At 38.7% G+C, this 19489-nt stretch overlaps 2 protein-coding genes across 13 annotated transcripts; both read right to left on the reverse strand.

Moving 5' to 3' along the window:
* Positions 1-7707: 7707 nt before the first annotated feature.
* LOC109885078 (gamma-aminobutyric acid receptor-associated protein-like 2) lies at positions 7708-18270 on the reverse strand. The gene is made up of 4 exons (XM_031812615.1): positions 17757-18270; positions 16467-16522; positions 12874-13046; positions 7708-8326 (listed from the first exon to the last, which is right to left on the reverse strand). Exons 1-4 carry the CDS (start codon positions 17788-17790, stop codon positions 8236-8238), a joined length of 354 nt encoding a protein of 117 aa, XP_031668475.1. The 5' UTR covers positions 17791-18270; the 3' UTR covers positions 7708-8235.
* Positions 10107-12867, reverse strand: LOC109885079 (uncharacterized). Of its 12 annotated transcripts, none has more exons than XM_031812606.1 (3): positions 12413-12867; positions 12082-12225; positions 10107-11970 (listed from the first exon to the last, which is right to left on the reverse strand). In XM_031812606.1, exons 1-3 carry the CDS (start codon positions 12745-12747, stop codon positions 10434-10436), a joined length of 2016 nt encoding a protein of 671 aa, XP_031668466.1. In that variant the 5' UTR covers positions 12748-12867; the 3' UTR covers positions 10107-10433. The 12 variants fall into 12 exon arrangements, with proteins under 12 accessions (XP_031668466.1, XP_031668465.1, XP_031668463.1 ...); XM_031812605.1 differs by having other exon boundaries at positions 10107-11673; positions 11767-12225; XM_031812603.1 differs by having other exon boundaries at positions 10107-11686; positions 11729-12225.
* Positions 18271-19489: the final 1219 nt, after the last annotated feature.

A 19489-nucleotide genomic window follows, 5' to 3' on the forward strand; every position in this document is an offset into this window, starting at 1 on the left:
TCGATCCAGCAACCTTTTGGTTACTAGTCCAACGCTCTAACCACTAGGCTACCTGCCACCCCTAAGTTGGCTGGATGTCCTTTGGGTGGTGGACAATTGTTGAGACGCACGGAAAACTGTTGACCGTGAAATGTTCCTAATGTTTTGTACACTCAGTGTATGACTCCCTCTGTCACACGTTATTTCAAATCCCTCGCATCGATCGCATCACAACTGACTGATGCCATCTACTGGAACAAAACAGAACTAACTTGCTAGACATTTCATTTTTATTAGGAACTGGTATGATGCTGTAATAACAGTCTGTTACTTTATGAACTGGTATAATGCTGTAGTAACAGTCTGTTACTTTATGAACTGGTATAATGCTGTAGTAACAGTCTGTTACTTTATGAACTGGTATAATGCTGTAGTAACAGTCTGTTACTTTATGAACTGGTATAATGCTGTAGTACAGTCTGTTACTTTATGAACTGGTATAATGCTGTAGTAACAGTCTGTTACTTTATGAACTGGTATAATGCTGTAGTAACAGTCTGTTACTTTATGAACTGGTATAATGCTGTAGTAACAGTCAGTCTGTTACTTTATGAACTGGTATAATGCTGTAGTAACAGTCTGTTACTTTATGAACTGGTATAATGCTGTAGTAACAGTCTGTTACATTATGAACTGGTATAATGCTGTAGTAACAATCTGTTACTTTATGAACTGGTATAATGCTGTAGTAACAGTCTGTTACTTTATGAACTGGTATAATGCTGTAGTAACAGTCTGTTACTTATGAACTGGTATAATGCTGTAGTAACAGTCTGTTACTTTATGAACCGGTATAATGCTGTAGTAACAGTCTGTTACTTTATGAACTGGTATAATGGCAGTGTATATTGAACTGGATACTGTAGTAACAGTCTGTTTACTTTATGAACTGGTATAATGCTGTAGTAACAGTCTGTTACTTTATGAACTGGTATAATGCTGTAGTAACAGTCTGTTACTTTATGAACCGGTATAATGCTGTAGTAACAGTCTGTTACTTTATGAACTGGTATAATGCTGTAGTAACAGTCTGTTACTTTATGACCTGGTATAATGCTGTAGTAACAGTCTGTTACTTTATGAACTGGTATAATGCTGTAGTAACAGTCTGTTACTTTATGAACTGGTATAATGCTGTAGTAACAGTCTGTTACTTTATGAACTGGTATAATGCTGTAGTAACAGTCTGTTACTTTATGAACTGGTATAATGCTGTAGTAACAGTCTGTTACTTTATGAACTGGTATAATGCTGTAGTAACAGTCTGTTACTTTATGAACTGGTATAATGCTGTAGTAACAGTCTGTTACTTTATGAACTGGTATAATGCTGTAGTAACAGTCTGTTACTTTATGAACTGGTATAATGCTGTAGTAACAGTCTGTTACTTTATGAACTGGTATAATGCTGTAGTAACAGTCTGTTACTTTATGAACTGGTATTAATGCTGTAGTAACAGTCTGTTACTTTATGAATGGTATAATGCGTAGTAACAGTCGTTACTCTGAACTGGTATTAATGCTGTAGTAACAGTCTGTTACTTTATGAACTGGTATAATGCTGTATAACACGTCTGTTACTTTAGAAATGGTATAATGCTGTTATTACAGTTCTGGTTACTTTATGAACTGGTATAAGCTGCTTGTAGTAACAGTCCTGTTACTTTATGAACTGGTATAATGCTGTAGTAACAGTCTGTACTTTATGAACGGGTATAATGCTGTAGTAACAGTCTGTTACTTTATGAACTGGTATAATGCTGTAGTAACAGTCTGTTACTTTATGAACTGGTATAATGCTGTAGTAACAGTCTGTTACTTTATGAACTGGTATAATGCTGTAGTAACAGTCTGTTACTTTATGAACTGGTATAATGCTGTAGTAACAGTCTGATTACTTTATGAACTGGTATAAATGCCTGTAGTAACAGTCTTTTACTTATGAACTGGTATATGCTGCTGTAAGTAACAGTCTGTTACTTTATTGAACTGGTATAATGCTGTAGTAACAGTCTGTTACTTATGAACTGGTATAATGCTGTAGTAAACAGGTCTGTTACTTTTATGAACTGTATAAGTGCTGTAGTAAAGTCTGTACTTTATGAAATGGTATAATGCTGTAGTACACCAGTTCTGTTACGTTTATTAACTGGTATGATGGCTGTAGTAACAGTCTGTTACTTTATGAACTGGTATACATTGCTTTATTAACAGTCAGTCTGTTACTTTATGAACTGGTATTAATGCGTAGTAACAGTCAGTCTGGTTACTTTATGAACTGGTATAATGCTGTATAGTAAACAGTCAGTCTTGTTACTTTATGAAACTGGTTATAATGCTGTAGTAAACAGTCTGTTACCTTTATGAACATGGTATAATGCTGTAGTAACAGTCTGTTACTTTATGAACTGGTATAATGCTGTAGTAACAGTCAGTCTGTTACTTTATGAACTGGTATAATGCTGTAGTAACAGTCTGTTACTTTATGAACTGGTATGATGCTGTAGTAACAGTCTGTTACTTTATGAACTGGTATAATGCTGTAGTAACTAGTCAGTCTGTTACTTTATGAAACTGGTATAATGCTGTAGTAACAGTCTGTTACTTTATGAACTGGTATAAATGCTGTAGTAACAGTCAGGTCTGTTACTTTATGAACTGGTATAATGCTGTAGTAACAGTCTGATACTTTATGAACTGGTATAATGCTGTAGTAACAGTCTGTTACTTTATGAACTGGTATAATGCTGTAGTAACAGTCTTGTACTTTATGAACTGGTATAATGCTGTAGTAACAGTCTGTTACTTTATGAACTGGTATAATGCTGTAGTAACAGTCAGTCTGTTACTTATGAACTGGTATAATGCTGTAGTAACAGTCTGTTACTTTATGAACTGGTATAATGCTGTAGTAACAGTCTGTTACTTTATGAAACTGGTATAATGCTGTAGTAACAGTCTGTTACTTATGAACTGGTATAATGCTGTAGTAACATCTGTTACTTTATGAACTGGTATAATGCTGTAGTAACAATCTGTTACTTTTATGAACTTGGTATAATGCTGTAGTAACAGTCTGTTACTTTATGAACTGGTATAATGCTGTAGTAACAGTCTGTTACTTTATGAACTGGTATAATGCTGTAGTAACAGTCTGTTACTTTATGAACTGGTATAATGCTGTAGTAACAGTCTGTTACTTTATGAACTGGTATAATGCTGTAGTAACAGTCTGTTACTTTATGAACTGGTATAATGCTGTAGTAACAGTCCTGTTACTTTATGAACTGGTATAATGCTGTAGTAACAGTCAGTCTGTTACTTTATGAACTGGTATAATGCTGTAGTAACAGTCTGTTACTTTATGAACTGGTATAATGCTGTAGTAACAGTCTGTTACTTTATGAACTGGTATAATGCTGTAGTAACAGTCTGTTACTTTATGAACTGGTATAATGCTGTAGTAACAGTCAGTCTGTTACTTTATGAACTGGTATAATGCCTGTAGTAACAGTCTGTTACTTTATGAACTGGTATAATGCTGTAGTAACAGTCAGTCTGTTACTTTATGAACTGGTATAATGCTGTAGTAACAGTCTGTTACTTTATGAACTGGTATAATGCTGTAGTAACAGTCTGTTACTTTATGAACTGGTATAATGCTGTAGTAACAGTCTGTTACTTTATGAACTGGTATAATGCTGTAGTAACAGTCAGTCTGTTACTTTATGAACTGGTATAATGCTGTAGTAACAGTCTGTTACTTTATGAACTGGTATAATGCTGTAGTAACAGTCTGTTTACTTTATGAACTGGTATAATTGCTGTTAGTAACAGTCTGTTACTTTATGAACGTGTATACATGCTGTAGTAACAGTCTGTTACTTTATGAACTGGTATAATGCTGTAGTAACAGTCTGTTACTTATGAACTGGTATAATGCGTAGTAACAGTCTGTTACTTTATGAACTGGTATAATGCTGTAGTAACAGTCTGTTACTTTATGAACTGGTATAATGCTGTAGTAACAGTCAGTCTGTTACTTATGAACTGGTATAATGCTGTAGTAACAGTCTGTTACTTTATGAACTGGTATAATGCTGTAGTAACAGTCTGTTACTTTATGAACTGGTATAATGCTGTAGTAACAGTCTGTTACTTTATGAACTGGTATAATGCTGTAGTAACAGTCTGTTACTTTATGAACTGGTATAATGCTGTAGTAACAGTCTGTTACTTTATGAACTGGTATAATGCTGTAGTAACAGTCTGTTACTTTATGAACTGGTATAATGCTGTAGTAACAGTCTGTTACTTTATGAACTGGTATAATGCTGTAGTAACAGTCTGTTACTTTATGAACTGGTATAATGCTGTAGTAACAGTCTGTTACTTTATGAACTGGTATAATGCTGTAGTAACAGTCTGTTACTTTATGAACTGGTATTAATGCTGTAGTAACAGTCTGTTACTTTATGAACTGGTATAATGCTGTAGTAACAGTCTGTTACTTTATGAACTGGTATAATGCTGTAGTAACAGTCTGTTACTTTTATGAACTGGTATAATGCTGTAGTAACAGTCTGTTACTTTATGAACTGGTATAATGCTGTAGTAACAGTCTGTTACTTTATGAACTGGTATAATGCTGTAGTAACAGTCTGTTACTTTATGAACTGGTTATAATGCTGTAGTAACAGTCTGTTACTTTATGAACTGGTATAATGCTGTAGTAACAGTCTGTTACTTTATGAACTGGTATAATGCTGTAGTAACAGTCTGTTACTTTATGAACTGGTATAATGCTGTAGTAACAGTCTGTACTTTATGAAACTGGTATAATGCTGTAGTAACAGTCAGTGTTACTTTATGAACTGGTATAATGCTGTAGTAACAGTCTGTTATTTTATGAACTGGTATAATGCTGTAGTAACAGTCTGTTACTTTTATGAACTGGTCTAATGCTGTAGTAACAGTCTGTTACTTTATGAACTGGTATAATGCTGTAGTAACAGTTCAGTCTGTTACTTATGAACTGGTATAATGCTGTAGTAACAGTCTGTTACTTTATGAAACTGGTATAATGCTGTAGTAACAGTCAGTCTGTTACTTTATGAACTGGTATAATGCTGTAGTAACAGTCTGTTACTTTATGAACTGGTATAATGCTGTAGTAACAGTCTGTTACTTTATGAACTGGTATAATGCTGTAGTAACAGTCTGTTACTTTATGAACTGGTATAATGCTGTAGTAACAGTCTGTTACTTTATGAACTGGTATAATGCTGTAGTAACAGTCTGTTACTTTATGAACTGGTATAATGCTGTATAACAGTCAGTCTGTTACTTTATGAACTGGTATAATGCTGTAGTAACAGTCTGTCTGTTACTTTATGAACTGGTATAATGCTGTAGTAACAGTCTGTTACTTTATGAACTGGTATAATGCTGTAGTAACAGTCTGTTACTTTATGAACTGGTATAATGCTGTAATAACAGTCTGTTACTTTATGAACTGGTATAATGCTGTAATAACAGTCAGTCTGTTACTTTATGAACTGGTATAATGCTGTAGTAACAGTCTGTCTGTTACTTTATGAACTGGTATAATGCTGTAGTAACAGTCTGTTACTTTATGAACTGGTATAATGCTGTAGTAACAGTCTGTCTGTTACTTTATGAACTGGTATAATGCTGTAGTAACAGTCTGTTACTTTATGAACTGGTATAATGCTGTAGTAACAGTCTGTTACTTTATGAACTGGTATAATGCTGTAGTAACAGTCAGTCTGTTACTTTATGAACTGGTATAATGCTGTAGTAACAGTCAGTCTGTTACTTTATGAACTGGTATAATGCTGTAGTAACAGTCTGTTACTTTATGAACTGGTATAATGCTGTAGTAACAGTCTGTTACTTTATGAACTGGTATATGCTGTAGTAACAGTCTGTTACTTTATGAACTGTATAATGCTGTAGTAACAGTCAGTCTGTTACTTTATGAACTGGTATAATGCTGTAGTAACAGTCAGTCTGTTACTTTATGAACTGGTATAATGCTGTAGTAACAGTCTGTTACTTATGAACTGGTATAATGCTGTAGTAACAGTCAGTCTGTTACTTTATGAACTGGTATAATGCTGTAGTAACAGTCAGTCTGTTACTTTATGAACTGGTATAATGCTGTAGTAACAGTCTGTTACTTTATGAACTGGTATAATGCTGTAGTAACAGTCTGTTACTTTATGAACTGGTATAATGCTGTAGTAACAGTCTGTTACTTTATGAACTGGTATAATGCTGTAGTAACAGTCAGTCTGTTACTTTATGAACTGGTATAATGCTGTAGTAACAGTCTGTTACTTTATGAACTGGTATAATGCTGTAGTAACAGTCTGTTACTTTATGAACTGGTATAATGCTGTAGTAACAGTCTGTTACTTTATGAACTGGTATAATGCTGTAGTAACAGTCAGTCTGTTACTTTATGAACTGGTATAATGCTGTAGTAACAGTCTGTTACTTTATGAACTGGTATAATGCTGTAGTAACAGTCTGTTACTTTATGAACTGGTATAATGCTGTAGTAACAGTCTGTTACTTATGAACTGGTATAATGCTGTAGTAACAGTCTGTTACTTTATGAACTGGTATAATGCTGTAGTAACAGTCAGTCTGTTACTTTATGAACTGGTATAATGCTGTAGGAACAGTCTGTTACTTTATGAACTGGTATAATGCTGTAGTAACAGTCAGTCTGTTACTTTATGAACTGGTATAATGCTGTAGTAACAGTCTGTTACTTTATGAACTGGTATAATGCTGTAGTAACAGTCTGTTACTTTATGAACTGGTATAATGCTGTAGTAACAGTCTGTTACTTTATGAACTGGTATAATGCTGTAGTAACAGTCTGTTACTTTATGAACTGGTATAATGCTGTAGTAACAGTCTGTTACTTTATGAACTGGTATAATGCTGTAGTAACAGTCTGTTACTTTATGAACTGGTATAATGCTGTAGTAACAGTCTGTTACTTTATGAACTGGTATAATGCTGTAGTAACAGTCTGTTACTTTATGAACTGGTATAATGCTGTAGTAACAGTCTGTTACTTTATGAACTGGTATAATGCTGTAGTAACAGTCTGTTACTTTATGAACTGGTATAATGCTGTAGTAACAGTCTGTTACTTTATGAACTGGTATAATGCTGTAGTAACAGTCAGTCTGTTACTTTATGAACTGGTATAATGCTGTAGTAACAGTCTGTTACTTTATGAACTGGTATAATGCTGTAATAACAGTCTGTCTGTTACTTTATGAACTGGTATAATGCTGTAGTAACAGTCTGTTACTTTATGAACTGGTATAATGCTGTAGTAACAGTCTGTTACTTTATGAACTGGTATAATGCTGTAGTAACAGTCTGTTACTTTATGAACTGGTATGATGCTGTAGTAACAGTCTGTTACTTTATGAACTGGTATAATGCTGTAGTAACAGTCTGTTACTTTATGAACTGGTATAATGCTGTAGTAACAGTCTGTTACTTTATGAACTGGTATAATGCTGTAGTAACAGTCTGTTACTTTAGGGCTGGATCAGAACAGTTGTTCTCCAGGACCGAAGAGGAAGAACCCTGGTATAAGTCAATAAAAACACAAGGATCATTCACATTTTTTTTATTGGTTAGGTCATCCAGCTACCTTACCGTTCAAATAGTTTAAATTATTTGAAATATAAATCTTCAAGGATAAAAGCCAAACTAAAAGTGAAACTTCAAAAACAAAACAAAAAAAAGATTATTTCACAAATGAAAAAAAATGAAAAAAAACTCAAAAGCACCTAAACTAATGTAAAGCACAAAAACGTCCGACAAAACCAAAACAGTCATTCCAATTTGTATCACTATACATAACATCATCATAATAATAATAATAATAATATAGACATATTAATAAATGGATGTGTACAGCATCAATACAAAACATGTGCAGGAATAGATTAGACAGACTGGTGACACACATCATGATGGTTCTCACTCAACTGATCACTCCCTTCATCTATTTATTTCTCTTCTTTTCTCTGGGGTTTCCCAGGGCTTCTCCCAGGGGTGGGGTGTGAGTTAGGGTGGTGGGTGTTGTATTCTGTCGTAAGTAAGGCTTATGATGACGAAGACGACGACGACGACGGGTCTAGACACCGAAGGTGTTCTCTCCGCTGTACGCCACGTATAAAAACCCGTCCTCGTCCTTCTCCTTCTCGTACAGCTGTCCCATGGTGATGCTGCAACGGGAGGTCACAACAAAACACAGAGAGGAGGAGGAGGAAATGGGAGAAGTAAACAGACTGCGGCCCAAATGCCAACCTATTCCCTATACACGGCTCACCATAGGGCTCTGGTCAAATGTAGTGCACTATGTAGGGGAGTAGGGTGCCGTTCGGGACACACAGCCACATACTACTGAAGTGAACAGAGGGGATGGAATGTTGCAGTAGGTCTAAACGCTGCTTAGTGTTGAGTCACCGTCAACAGAATGAAGCCATGGATCTGAAAAACCAGTAGAGTGACTGGTATCAGCTGCAGGCTGTTTGGTAATGTCTGTTCATTGTTTACTGCTGTTGTGTTGATAGGACACTAATAAATCTTTAGGCAGGGATTCAACTCATAGAGCAGCGAGCTGGACAGCCCACAATGTGGCTTTTAAAAAGGCATTTTACCCAACGTTTGCTGAGATCGCATTGATGGCTCAATCTGAATATACCTTTAAGGATGCTATAACGTGGATCTAACACGTACCAGATTGAATGTTAGACTTCATTTACAACGCATTCCGAAAGATTTCAGACCCCTTGACTTTTTCCACATTTTGTTACAGTCTTATTCTAACATGGATTAAATAAAACAATTCAAATACTCATCAATACCCCATAATGACATCACAATACCCCATAATGACATCACAATACCCCATAATGACATCACAATACCCCATAATGACATCACAATACCCCATAATGACATCACAATACCCCATAATGACATCACAATACCCCATAATGACATCACAATACCCCATAATGACATCACAATACCCCATAATGACATCACAATACCCCATAATGACATCACAATACCCCATAATACCACCAAGTAAATACCGCAATACCACCAAGTAAAAACAGGTTTAAGAAATGTATGAAAACGTATTTACATAAGTATTCAGATCCTTCACTATGAAACTCCAAACTGAGCTCAGGTGCATCCTGTTTAGCTTAATCATCCTTGAGATGTTTCTACAACTTGATTGGAGTCCAACTGTGGTAAATTCAATTGATTTGACATGATTTGGAAATGCCCTCACACCTGTCTATATAAAAGGTCCCACAGTTGACAGTGCATGTCAGAGCAAAAACCAAGCCATGAGGTCAAAGGAATTGTCCGTAGAGCTCTGAGACAGGATTGTGTCGAGGCACAGATCTGGGGAAAGGTAACAAAAAATGTCTGCAACATTGACGGTCCCCAAGAACACAGAGGCCTCCATCATTCTTAAATGGAAGAAGTTTGGAACCACCAAGACACCTAGAGCTGGCTGCCCGGCCAAACTGAGCAATTGGGGGAGAAGGGCCTTGGTCAGGAAGGTGGTCACTCTGACAGAGCTTTAGAGTTCCTCTGTGGAGATGGGAGAACCTTCCAGAAGGACAACCATCTCTGCAGCACTCCACCAATCAGGCCTTTATGGTACGGTGGCCAGACGGAAGCCACTCCTCAGTAAAAACTGTGCCAAGTTTGTAGAGTCATACCGAAGAAGACTCAATGCTGTAATCGTTGCCAAAGGTGCTTCAACAAGTACTGAGTAAAGGGTCTGAATACTTATGGCAAAAATTATTTTTGATAAATTAGCGAAAATTTCTAACAAAACCTCTTAGCTTTGTCATTATGGGGTATTGTGATGTCATTATGGGGTATTGTGATGTCATTATGGGGTATTGTGATGTCATTATGGGGTATTGTGATGTCATTATGGGGTATTGTGATGTCATTATGGGATATTGTGTGTAGCTTGATGAAGAAAAAAACCTATTTTTATCAATTTTGGAATAAGGCTGTAAACGTCACAAACTTTGGAAAAAGTCAAGGGGTCTGAATACTTTCCGAATGCACTGGATTTGTGTATAACTCAAGCTAAAGGATATCCTGTGGGAGTAGCAAGCCAGTTCTAACCCAGCAGCCACTAGTATCCGTGGGTTCAGACCAGGACCCAACCCAGCAGCCACTAGTATCCGTGGGTTCAGACCAGGACCCAACCCAGCAGCCACTAGTATCCATGGGTTCAGACCAGGACCTGGATGCTGTGTCTTATTGAGGAAGAGACAAAGGTCAAAAGTCAAACTATGAACCCATGAGGAGTGGGCCCTTTAGAGCAGCTGGTGTGTGAGCTTGTCTACATGTATATCTATAACTCATGTACCTGGTTAACCCACCAGCGTGTCTATATCTATAACTCATGTCCCTGGTTAACCTGGTTAACCCACCAGCGTGTCTATATCTATAACTCATGTCCCTGGTTAACCTGGTTAACCCACCAGCTTGTCTATATTTATAACTCATGTCCCTAGTTAACCTGGTTAACCCACCAGTGTGTCTATATCTATAACTCATGTCCCTAGTTAACCCACCAGTGTGTCTATATGTATAACTCATGTCCCTGGTTAACCCACCAGTGTGTCTATATCTATAACTCATGTCCCTGGTTAACCTGGTTAACCCACCAGTGTGTCTATATCTATAACTCATGTCCCTGGTTAACCCACCAGCGTGTCTATATCTATAACTCATGTCCCTGGTTAACCTGGTTAACCCACCAGCGTGTCTATATCTATAACTCATGTCCCTGGTTAACCTGGTTAACCCACCAGCGTGTCTATATTTATAATTCATGTCCCTGGTTAACCTGGTTAACCCACCAGCGTGTCTATATCTATAATTCATGTCCCTGGTTAACCTGGTTAACCCACCAGCGTGTCTATATCTATAACTCATGTCCCTGGTTAACCTGGTTAACCCACCAGCGTGTCTATATCTATACCTCATGTCCCTAGTTAACCCACCAGCGTGTCTATATCTATAACTCATGTCCCTAGTTAACCTGGTTAACCCACCAGCTTGTCTATATTTATAACTCATGTCCCTGGTTAACCTGGTTAACCCACCAGTGTGTCTATATTTATAACTCATGTCCCTGGTTAACCTGATTAACCCACCAGTGTGTCTATATCTATAACTCATGTCCCTAGTTAACCTACCAGTGTGTCTATATGTATAACTCATGTCCCTGGTTAACCCACCAGTGTGTCTATATCTATAACTCATGTCCCTGGTTAACCTGGTTAACCCACCAGTGTGTCTATATCTATTACTCATGTCCCTGGTTAACCCACCAGCGTGTCTATATCTATAACTCATGTCCCTGGTTAACCTGTTTAACCCACCAGCGTGTCTATATCTATAACTCATGTCCCTTGTTAACCTGGTTAACCCACCAGCGTGTCTATATTTATAATTCATGTCCCTGGTTAACGTGGTTAACCCACCAGCGTGTCTATATCTATAACTCATGTCCCTGGTTAACCTGGTTAACCCACCAGTGTGTCTATATCTATTACTCATGTCCCTGGTTAACCCACCAGCGTGTCTATATCTATAACTCATGTCCCTGGTTAACCTGGTTAACCCACCAGCGTGTCTATATCTATAACTCATGTCCCTGGTTAACCTGGTTAACCCACCAGCGTGTCTATATTTATAATTAATGTCCCTAGTTAACCTGGTTAACCCACCAGCTTGTCTATATTTATAACTCATGTCCCTGGTTAACCTGGTTAACCCACCAGTGTGTCTATATTTATAACTCATGTCCCTGGTTAACCTGGTTAACCCACCAGCTTGTCTATATCTATACCTCATGTCCCTGGTTAACCTGGTTAACCCACCAGCTTGTCTATATCTATACCTCATGTCCCTGGTTAACCTGGTTAACCCACCAGCTTGTCTATATCTATACCTCATGTCCCTAGTTAACCTGGTTAACCCACCAGCGTGTCTATATTTATAACTCATGTCCCTAGTTAACCTGGTTAACCCACCAGCGTGTCTATATTTATAACTCATGTCCCTGGTTAACCTGGTTAACCCCACCAGTGTGTCTATATCTATACCTCATGTCCCTGGTTAACCCACCAGCGTGAGTATATTTATACCTCATGTCCCTGGTTAACCTGGTTAACCCACCAGTGTGTCTATATTTATAACTCATGTCCCTGGTTAACCCACCAGCGTGTCTATATTTATAACTCATGTCCCTAGTTAACCTGGTTAACCCACCAGTGTGTCTATATATATAACTCATGTCCCTAGTTAACCTGGTTAACCCACCAGTGTGTCTATATTTATAACTCATGTCCCTAGTTAACCCACCAGTGTGTCTATATTTATAACTCATGTCCCTAGTTAACCTGGTTAACCCACCAGTGTGTCTATATGTATAACTCATGTCCCTGGTTAACCTGGTTAACCCACCAGTGTGTCTATATTTATAACTCATGTCCCTAGTTAACCTGGTTAACCCACCAGTGTGTCTATATTTATAACTCATGTCCCTAGTTAACCTGGTTAACCCACCAGCGTGTCTATATTTATAACTCATGTCCCTAGTTAACCTGGTTAACCCCACCAGCGTGTCTATATCTATAACTCATGTCCCAGGCTAACCTGGTAAGACCTAGCCTCTAGTATATTTGTGCTGTATGGTCAGAGTGCTTAGAGTTCCGACCTGGACTGAGGCACGGTCTTATCGACGAAGAGGAAGATGGCCTTCTCCGAGGGCAGCTGGATGCGTTTCCTGATGATCCACATGAACTGGGCCACCGTGATGTCAGAGGGGACCAAATACTTCCTCTTGTCGATGTCCACAATCTGAGACCCAGACACCTTCTCCACGATCACCTACAAAACAGACAACACAGAGTCATGTCATATTGGATGTTTGTAAGTGTTCACATAAATTGCCCTCCTGGAAAAATAAAGATTTACTGAATTGAAAGATATGACAGCGTTGGGATGTGCATCTTTCCCTTTCAAGACGATTCGATACACATCTAGATACAGGGACTCCAACACCATAGAGGAACCATATATATCTAGATACAGGGACTCCAACACCATAGAGGAACCATATGTATCTAGATACAGGGACTCCAACACCATAGATGAACCATATGTATCTAGATACAGGGACTCCAACACCATAGAGGAACCATATGTATCTAGATACAGGGACTCCAAGACCATAGAGGAACCATATGTATCTAGATACAGGGACTCCAACACCATAGAGGAACCATATGGATCTAGATACAGGGACTCCAACACCATAGAGGAACCATATGGATCTAGATACAGGGACTCCAACACCATAGAGGAACCATATGGATCTAGATACAGGGACTCCAACACCATAGAGGAACCATATGTATCTAGATACAGGGACTCCAAGACCATAGAGGAACCATATGGATCTAGATACAGGGACTCCAACACCATAGAGGAACCATATGTATCTAGATACAGGGACTCCAACACCATAGAGGAACCATATGTATCTAGATACAGGGACTCCAAGAACGTATGTTGTCGAAACATTTGTTTGTTTTTTTAATTAAAGCTGAAATGGCTTGAGTCGATAAGTATTCAACCCCTTTACTGGCTAGCCTAAATAAGGTTCAGGAGAAACAATGGGTTTAACAAGTCATATAATAAGTTGCATGGACTCACTGTGTGCAATAATAGTGTTTAACATGATTTTTGAATGACTACCTCATCTCTGTACCCCACACATACAATTATCTGTAAGGTCCCTCAGTAGAGCAGTGGATTTGAAACACAGATTAAACTACAAAGACCAGGGATGTTTTCCAATACCTAACAAAGAAGGGCACCTATTGGTAGATGGGTGTAAAAAAATATATAAAAAATCTGACTATTGAATATCCCTTTGAGCAGCGAAGTTATTAATAACAGTTTAGATGGTGTATAAATACACCCCAGTCACTACAAAGATACAGACGTCCTTCCTAACGCAGAAATACATTTCCCAGGGATTTCAACACGAGGCCAACAGAGACTTTAAAACAGCTACAGAGTTTAATGGCTGTTATAGGAGAAAACTTGAGGATGGGATCAACAACATTGTAATTACTCCACAATACTAACCTAACTGACAGAATGAAAAGAAGGAAGTCTGTACAGAATAAAAAATATCCTGTTTGCAACGAGGCGCTAAACTAATACTGTAAAACCTGTGCCAAAGCCACTTAACAATTTGTAATCAGGACAAAAAGTATGTTTGGAGCGAATCCAATACAACACACTACTGAGTACCACTCTCCATATTTACAAGCATAGTGGTGGCTGCATCATGTTTGCTTGTCATCTTTAAGGACTAGGGAGTTATTCAGGATAAAAAGGAAACAGATGGAGCTAAGCACAGGCAAAATCCTACTAGACACTGGGGGGGGGGGGGGGGGGGGTTGCTTTCCACTAGACACTGGGAGATGAATTCACCATTCAGCAGGATAATAACCTAAAACACAAGGCCAAATCTACCTTGGGGGGGTTGCTTTCCACTAGACACTGGGGGGGGGGGGGGGTTGCTTACCAGGAGGAGAGTGAACGTGAGTAGTTGAGTTACAGTTTTGACTAAATCATCCTGAAAATCTATGGCAAAAAAATGGTTGTCTAGCGATGATCAACAACCAATTTGACAGAGCTTGAAGAATTTTGAAAGAATAAATGGGCAAATATTGTACAATCCAGGTGTGCAAAGATCTCAGAGACTTACTTAGAAAGATACACAGCTGTAATCACTGCCAAACGTGATTCTAACATGTATTGAATCAGGGGTGTGAATACTGTACTTATGTGGAAAACAAATATTTAATCCATTTCAGAATAAGGCTGTAACGTAACAAACCGTGTAAACAGTCCAGGGGTCTGAATACTTTTCGAATACACTGTATGTCTTTATTTCCTTTAAATTAAATTAAATTAAATTCAAAAACACGTTTTCACTTTGTCATTACGGTGTGTAGATGGGTGAGATTTAAAAAAATATTCTTTCCATTTTGAATTCAGGCTGTAACAAGAAACTGTGGAATAAGTCAAGGGGTATGAATACTTTCTGAAGGCTCTTGACATGAATGATGAGCTGCATTTTCAGAAGATAGAAATAATATAATATGATGCAAAAAAAATGTTTAATTAATGTGAACCGGCGAATCCTAATGTTTTCTGACCGATGCTATGCTACATTTGGATCGGTTTGGAGTCCACTTGTGTCACGACTTCCTCAAAAGTCGGTCCCTCTCCTTGTTCGGGCGGCGTTCGACGTCGCCGGCCTTCTGGCCACCGCCGATCCCACTTTTCATTTTCCATTTGTTTTATCTTTGTCTTATCACACCTGGCTTCATTCAACCAATCACGTGTTTATTATTTAACCCTCTGTTTTGTGTGTGAGTGGTTGTTTATTGTAATGCGGTCCGTCTTTGTGGGCTCGCGATGTTACTTTGTATATTTGTCTTTTTTGAGTAAAGTACGTTGGTGACTCATATCTGCTGTCCTGCGCCTGACTATCTAGACCAGCTACACACGGGACCTTTACAACTTGCATCTTAAACATTTGAAATTGGGGACCGATGTGCATCGGTGAATCATTACAGCCTGATGAGACAGGCACAGCCAGAAGAGGACTGGCCACCCCACATAGCCTGGTTCCTCTCTAGGTTTCTTCCTAGGTATTGGCCTTTCTAGGGAGTTTTTCCTAGCCACCGTGCTTCTACACCTGCATTGCTTGCTGTTTGGGGTTTTAGGCTGGGTTTCTGTACAGCACTTTGAGATATCAGCTGATGTACGAAGGGCTATATAAATAAATTTGATTTGATAAAAAAAAATCACTGTTACATTGTAATAAATATGTTATAACGATGCGTGAAACACTTTAATAAAGTTATTTTAACAAGAAATCCCTCTGTACCTTAATATCATTAATAACCATTAGACGTAGGAGTTAGCATAGCAGGGCTCAGAGCTAAATGGACATTCCTTCGGTCCCTACAGAGTTAGGTAAATCATTTTCTGTACCTTACCTGAAATAATATGCCTCTAGGGCAATTCAGACTGATTGAGGAGCCTTTTTACTGAACAATGTGCTTCCTTTCTATTATAGTGTTTTCGTATATCTGTTTTGCATTTCATATTGATGTGTTTATTTTCGTCTGTAAAAGAGACATTGGTCTCAGCATGACTCCCTGTCAAAATAAAAGGGTACAACAATACACCCAACACCCAGTGAAAACACGTCTCACTCACCGGAACCCTATCTGGGTACTTGCTGCGTATTTTGGCCGACTCTATACACCGATGTTCTGTTGAGAAGAAGAGATGGATTGAGAGATGTTGTGAAGGGTGTTACACTGTCATCGGTACCAGTAATACAACATGTTTCAAACCCTCCTAGCTCCCGGGAGGGGTAGGCGTTTTGCTCCAGCCTTTACTCTAAACCAGCCGATTCAGCTAATCAAGAACCTTAAGAGCCACTTAGATTAGTAGAATAGGCCAGTGGGTTGCCCCCCTGACCTACTCAGTTCACCAAAGAGCAGGGTTGTGTCCCAAAATGCCCCCCCCCCCCCCCCCCCCCCCCCCCCTATTCCCTGTGTAGTGCACTACTTTTAACCAAGGATCTGGTCAAAAGTAGTGCACTATATAGGGAATAGGGTTCCATTTGGAACTCACACTCTTGGGTGGCTGTGACAGGAGGATCAACATTTGACAAGAGGTCACATGACGTTGCCTGACCTGAGATCCACAGGCATCAGCAGCAGCTGTTGGACACCAGATGCACTCTGGGTAATCACTAGCAAAAGCTGCCAATTCACTGGGCTAAATATGTCAATATTTCCCCTAGGCTACTTCTCTATGTGTCAATCTAACACATAAGCCATACAGGTGTGGCCTATATCCAAATTATGTAACAAAAGGGAAAAGAAAACTCTGGAATAGACTTTTGTTAAAATATATAAATAATTTTTGCCATGTTATGTAAGAATATTTCAGCCATATATCGTTGTAATGTTATCACAATAATAACCTAATGTTCAGGGGATATGACATGCGCCAGGAGGAAAGAAGGATTGAGACAACATTTTGCCAACTGTTTGTTAGAACAGAATAGGCCTAGTTCTATTTGACAGGATATATTTACTTTCAATATCACTATCATATCAGTTGTCATGTCAATAGGAACGATAGGAACGACAAGTCCGGGAATCGAGGTGATTCAAAATGAAAACGCATAGCACATTTAACCAATAAAACAACCAATCCATTAGCTAATTTTGACTAATGTCTTTTTAACAAGACATTAACTGACATCGACATACAATTTCGAGTAACTTCGTAGTGTTATTTTTTAGCCAAAGGACTCAACAACATCTGAGCGGCTAGGCCACTACAGTCAGCCAATGTTAGTGCAGAAAGGTGGCCAATCATAATCAGCAAATACCATTTAAAAAAAGAAGAATAACGCAGAGGAGATACATATTTGTTCCTATTTTGACAATTTTGTTATTTGCCTGTTATGAAACAAGTAAACCTCTTTACCCAGGGAATGATCCTCTTTGAACATCCATTTCATGGTGGCTGATTCCGGGAGAGTTTGCTCGATGCGCAGTAAAATCGTAGAGGGTTGGTGAGGAATCAGACAGTGACAAAAAAAATGAAATATTGCTATTGCTGTATTCCTAAAACTCAAAACAATGTAAAAATGTTGAGCAAGAACGTCAACAATGTAGCAAAACAAGTCTCAGTCGGCCTCAGCGCTGCCCAGGCGATGCCGTCACTATGGGACTGTACCATCGCATCGCAGGGGACGGAGGCTGATTCGAGTGGGTGCGGTTCAGAGACACACATGCTGCGCAGATTATCAGATCTTTACAACGCCTCGGTGTTTAACGTTTGCGTGTTTAACGTCCAATCACCAATCCACACGATAAAGACGTAGCTAACAGTGTGCTATAACCTAGAGCAGGTCTGTGCAAAGTTTGTATCTCTGGAACATATCTAGGATCTCAGTCTACTTTCGTTCTTCTTTTTTTTTAAAGGTACTTGCTGTTCTGGATCATTCCAACTGGACTTTACCCCTTTTTACATTTAAAATGGTTAATGTTAGGGTAAGGGCTCTGGTTAAGTTTTAGGGTAAGGGCTAGGATTTAGGTTATGGACGTCCCAAAGATCCCGGATAGCATTATATATATATTTTTTAAACATTACATTCTGGTCTAGAAGCTGGAGACTCTTACCTCCCTCACTAGCTTTAAGCACCAGCTGTCAGAGCAGATCACAGATCACTGCACCTGTACATAGCTCATCTGTAAATAGCCCATCCAATCTACCTCATCCCCATTCTGTATTTATTTATTTATCTTGTTCCTTTGCACCCCAGTATCTCTACTTGCACATTTATCTTCTGCACACCTATCATTCCAGTGTTTAATTGCTATATTGTAATTACTTCACCACCATGGCCTAGTTATTGCCTTACCTCTCTTATCCTACCTCATTTGCACACACTGTATATTGATTTTTCTACTGTATTATTGATTGTATGTTTGTTTATTCCATGTGTAACTGTGTTGTTGTATGCGTCAAACTGCTTTGCTTTGCAAATAAGAACTTGTTCTCAACTAGCCAACCTGGTTAAATAAAGGTGAAATAAAAAATTAAATAGTTTATGACAGATGCCTGAGCTGATGAGCAAGTGATTTGTCCTAGAAACCCCATTATATCTCCATAAATCCTCTCTATTTTCTCACCCCTTTTCATGGGATAAAGTAAGGCATTGATTCACATAGGAATATCATAGATATGTTGTTTGGGCGGCATCCCACTAGAGTTACATACGGAATCATACATAAGACGGATTGAAATAGGATCCCAGTGGACACACTCGTCATTATTCTGGGCCTTTAAAGTAGGCTTCAGTAACAGCACTATGGGACTGTACCATCAGCTGGTCCTTTATTCAGTCACTCTCACCCCCCCTCCTTTATTCAGTCACTCTCCCCCCCTCCTTTATTCAGTCACTCTCACCCCCCCTTTATTCAGTCACTCTCACCCCCCTCCTTTATTCAGTCACTCTCACCCCCCTCCTTTATTCAGTCACTCTCACCCCCCCTCCTTTATTCAGTCACTCTCACCCCCCCTCCTTTATTCAGTCACTCTCACCCCCCTCCTTTATCCAGTCACTCTCCCCCCTCCTCTATTCAGTCACTCTCCCCCCTCCTCTATTCAGTCACTCTCACCCCCCCTCCTTTATTCAGCCACTCTCACCACCC

This window comes from Oncorhynchus kisutch, unplaced genomic scaffold, assembly GCF_002021735.2.
Source record: "Oncorhynchus kisutch isolate 150728-3 unplaced genomic scaffold, Okis_V2 Okis03b-Okis08b_hom, whole genome shotgun sequence".
In the NCBI taxonomy this organism is placed as follows: Eukaryota; Metazoa; Chordata; class Actinopteri; order Salmoniformes; family Salmonidae; genus Oncorhynchus; species Oncorhynchus kisutch.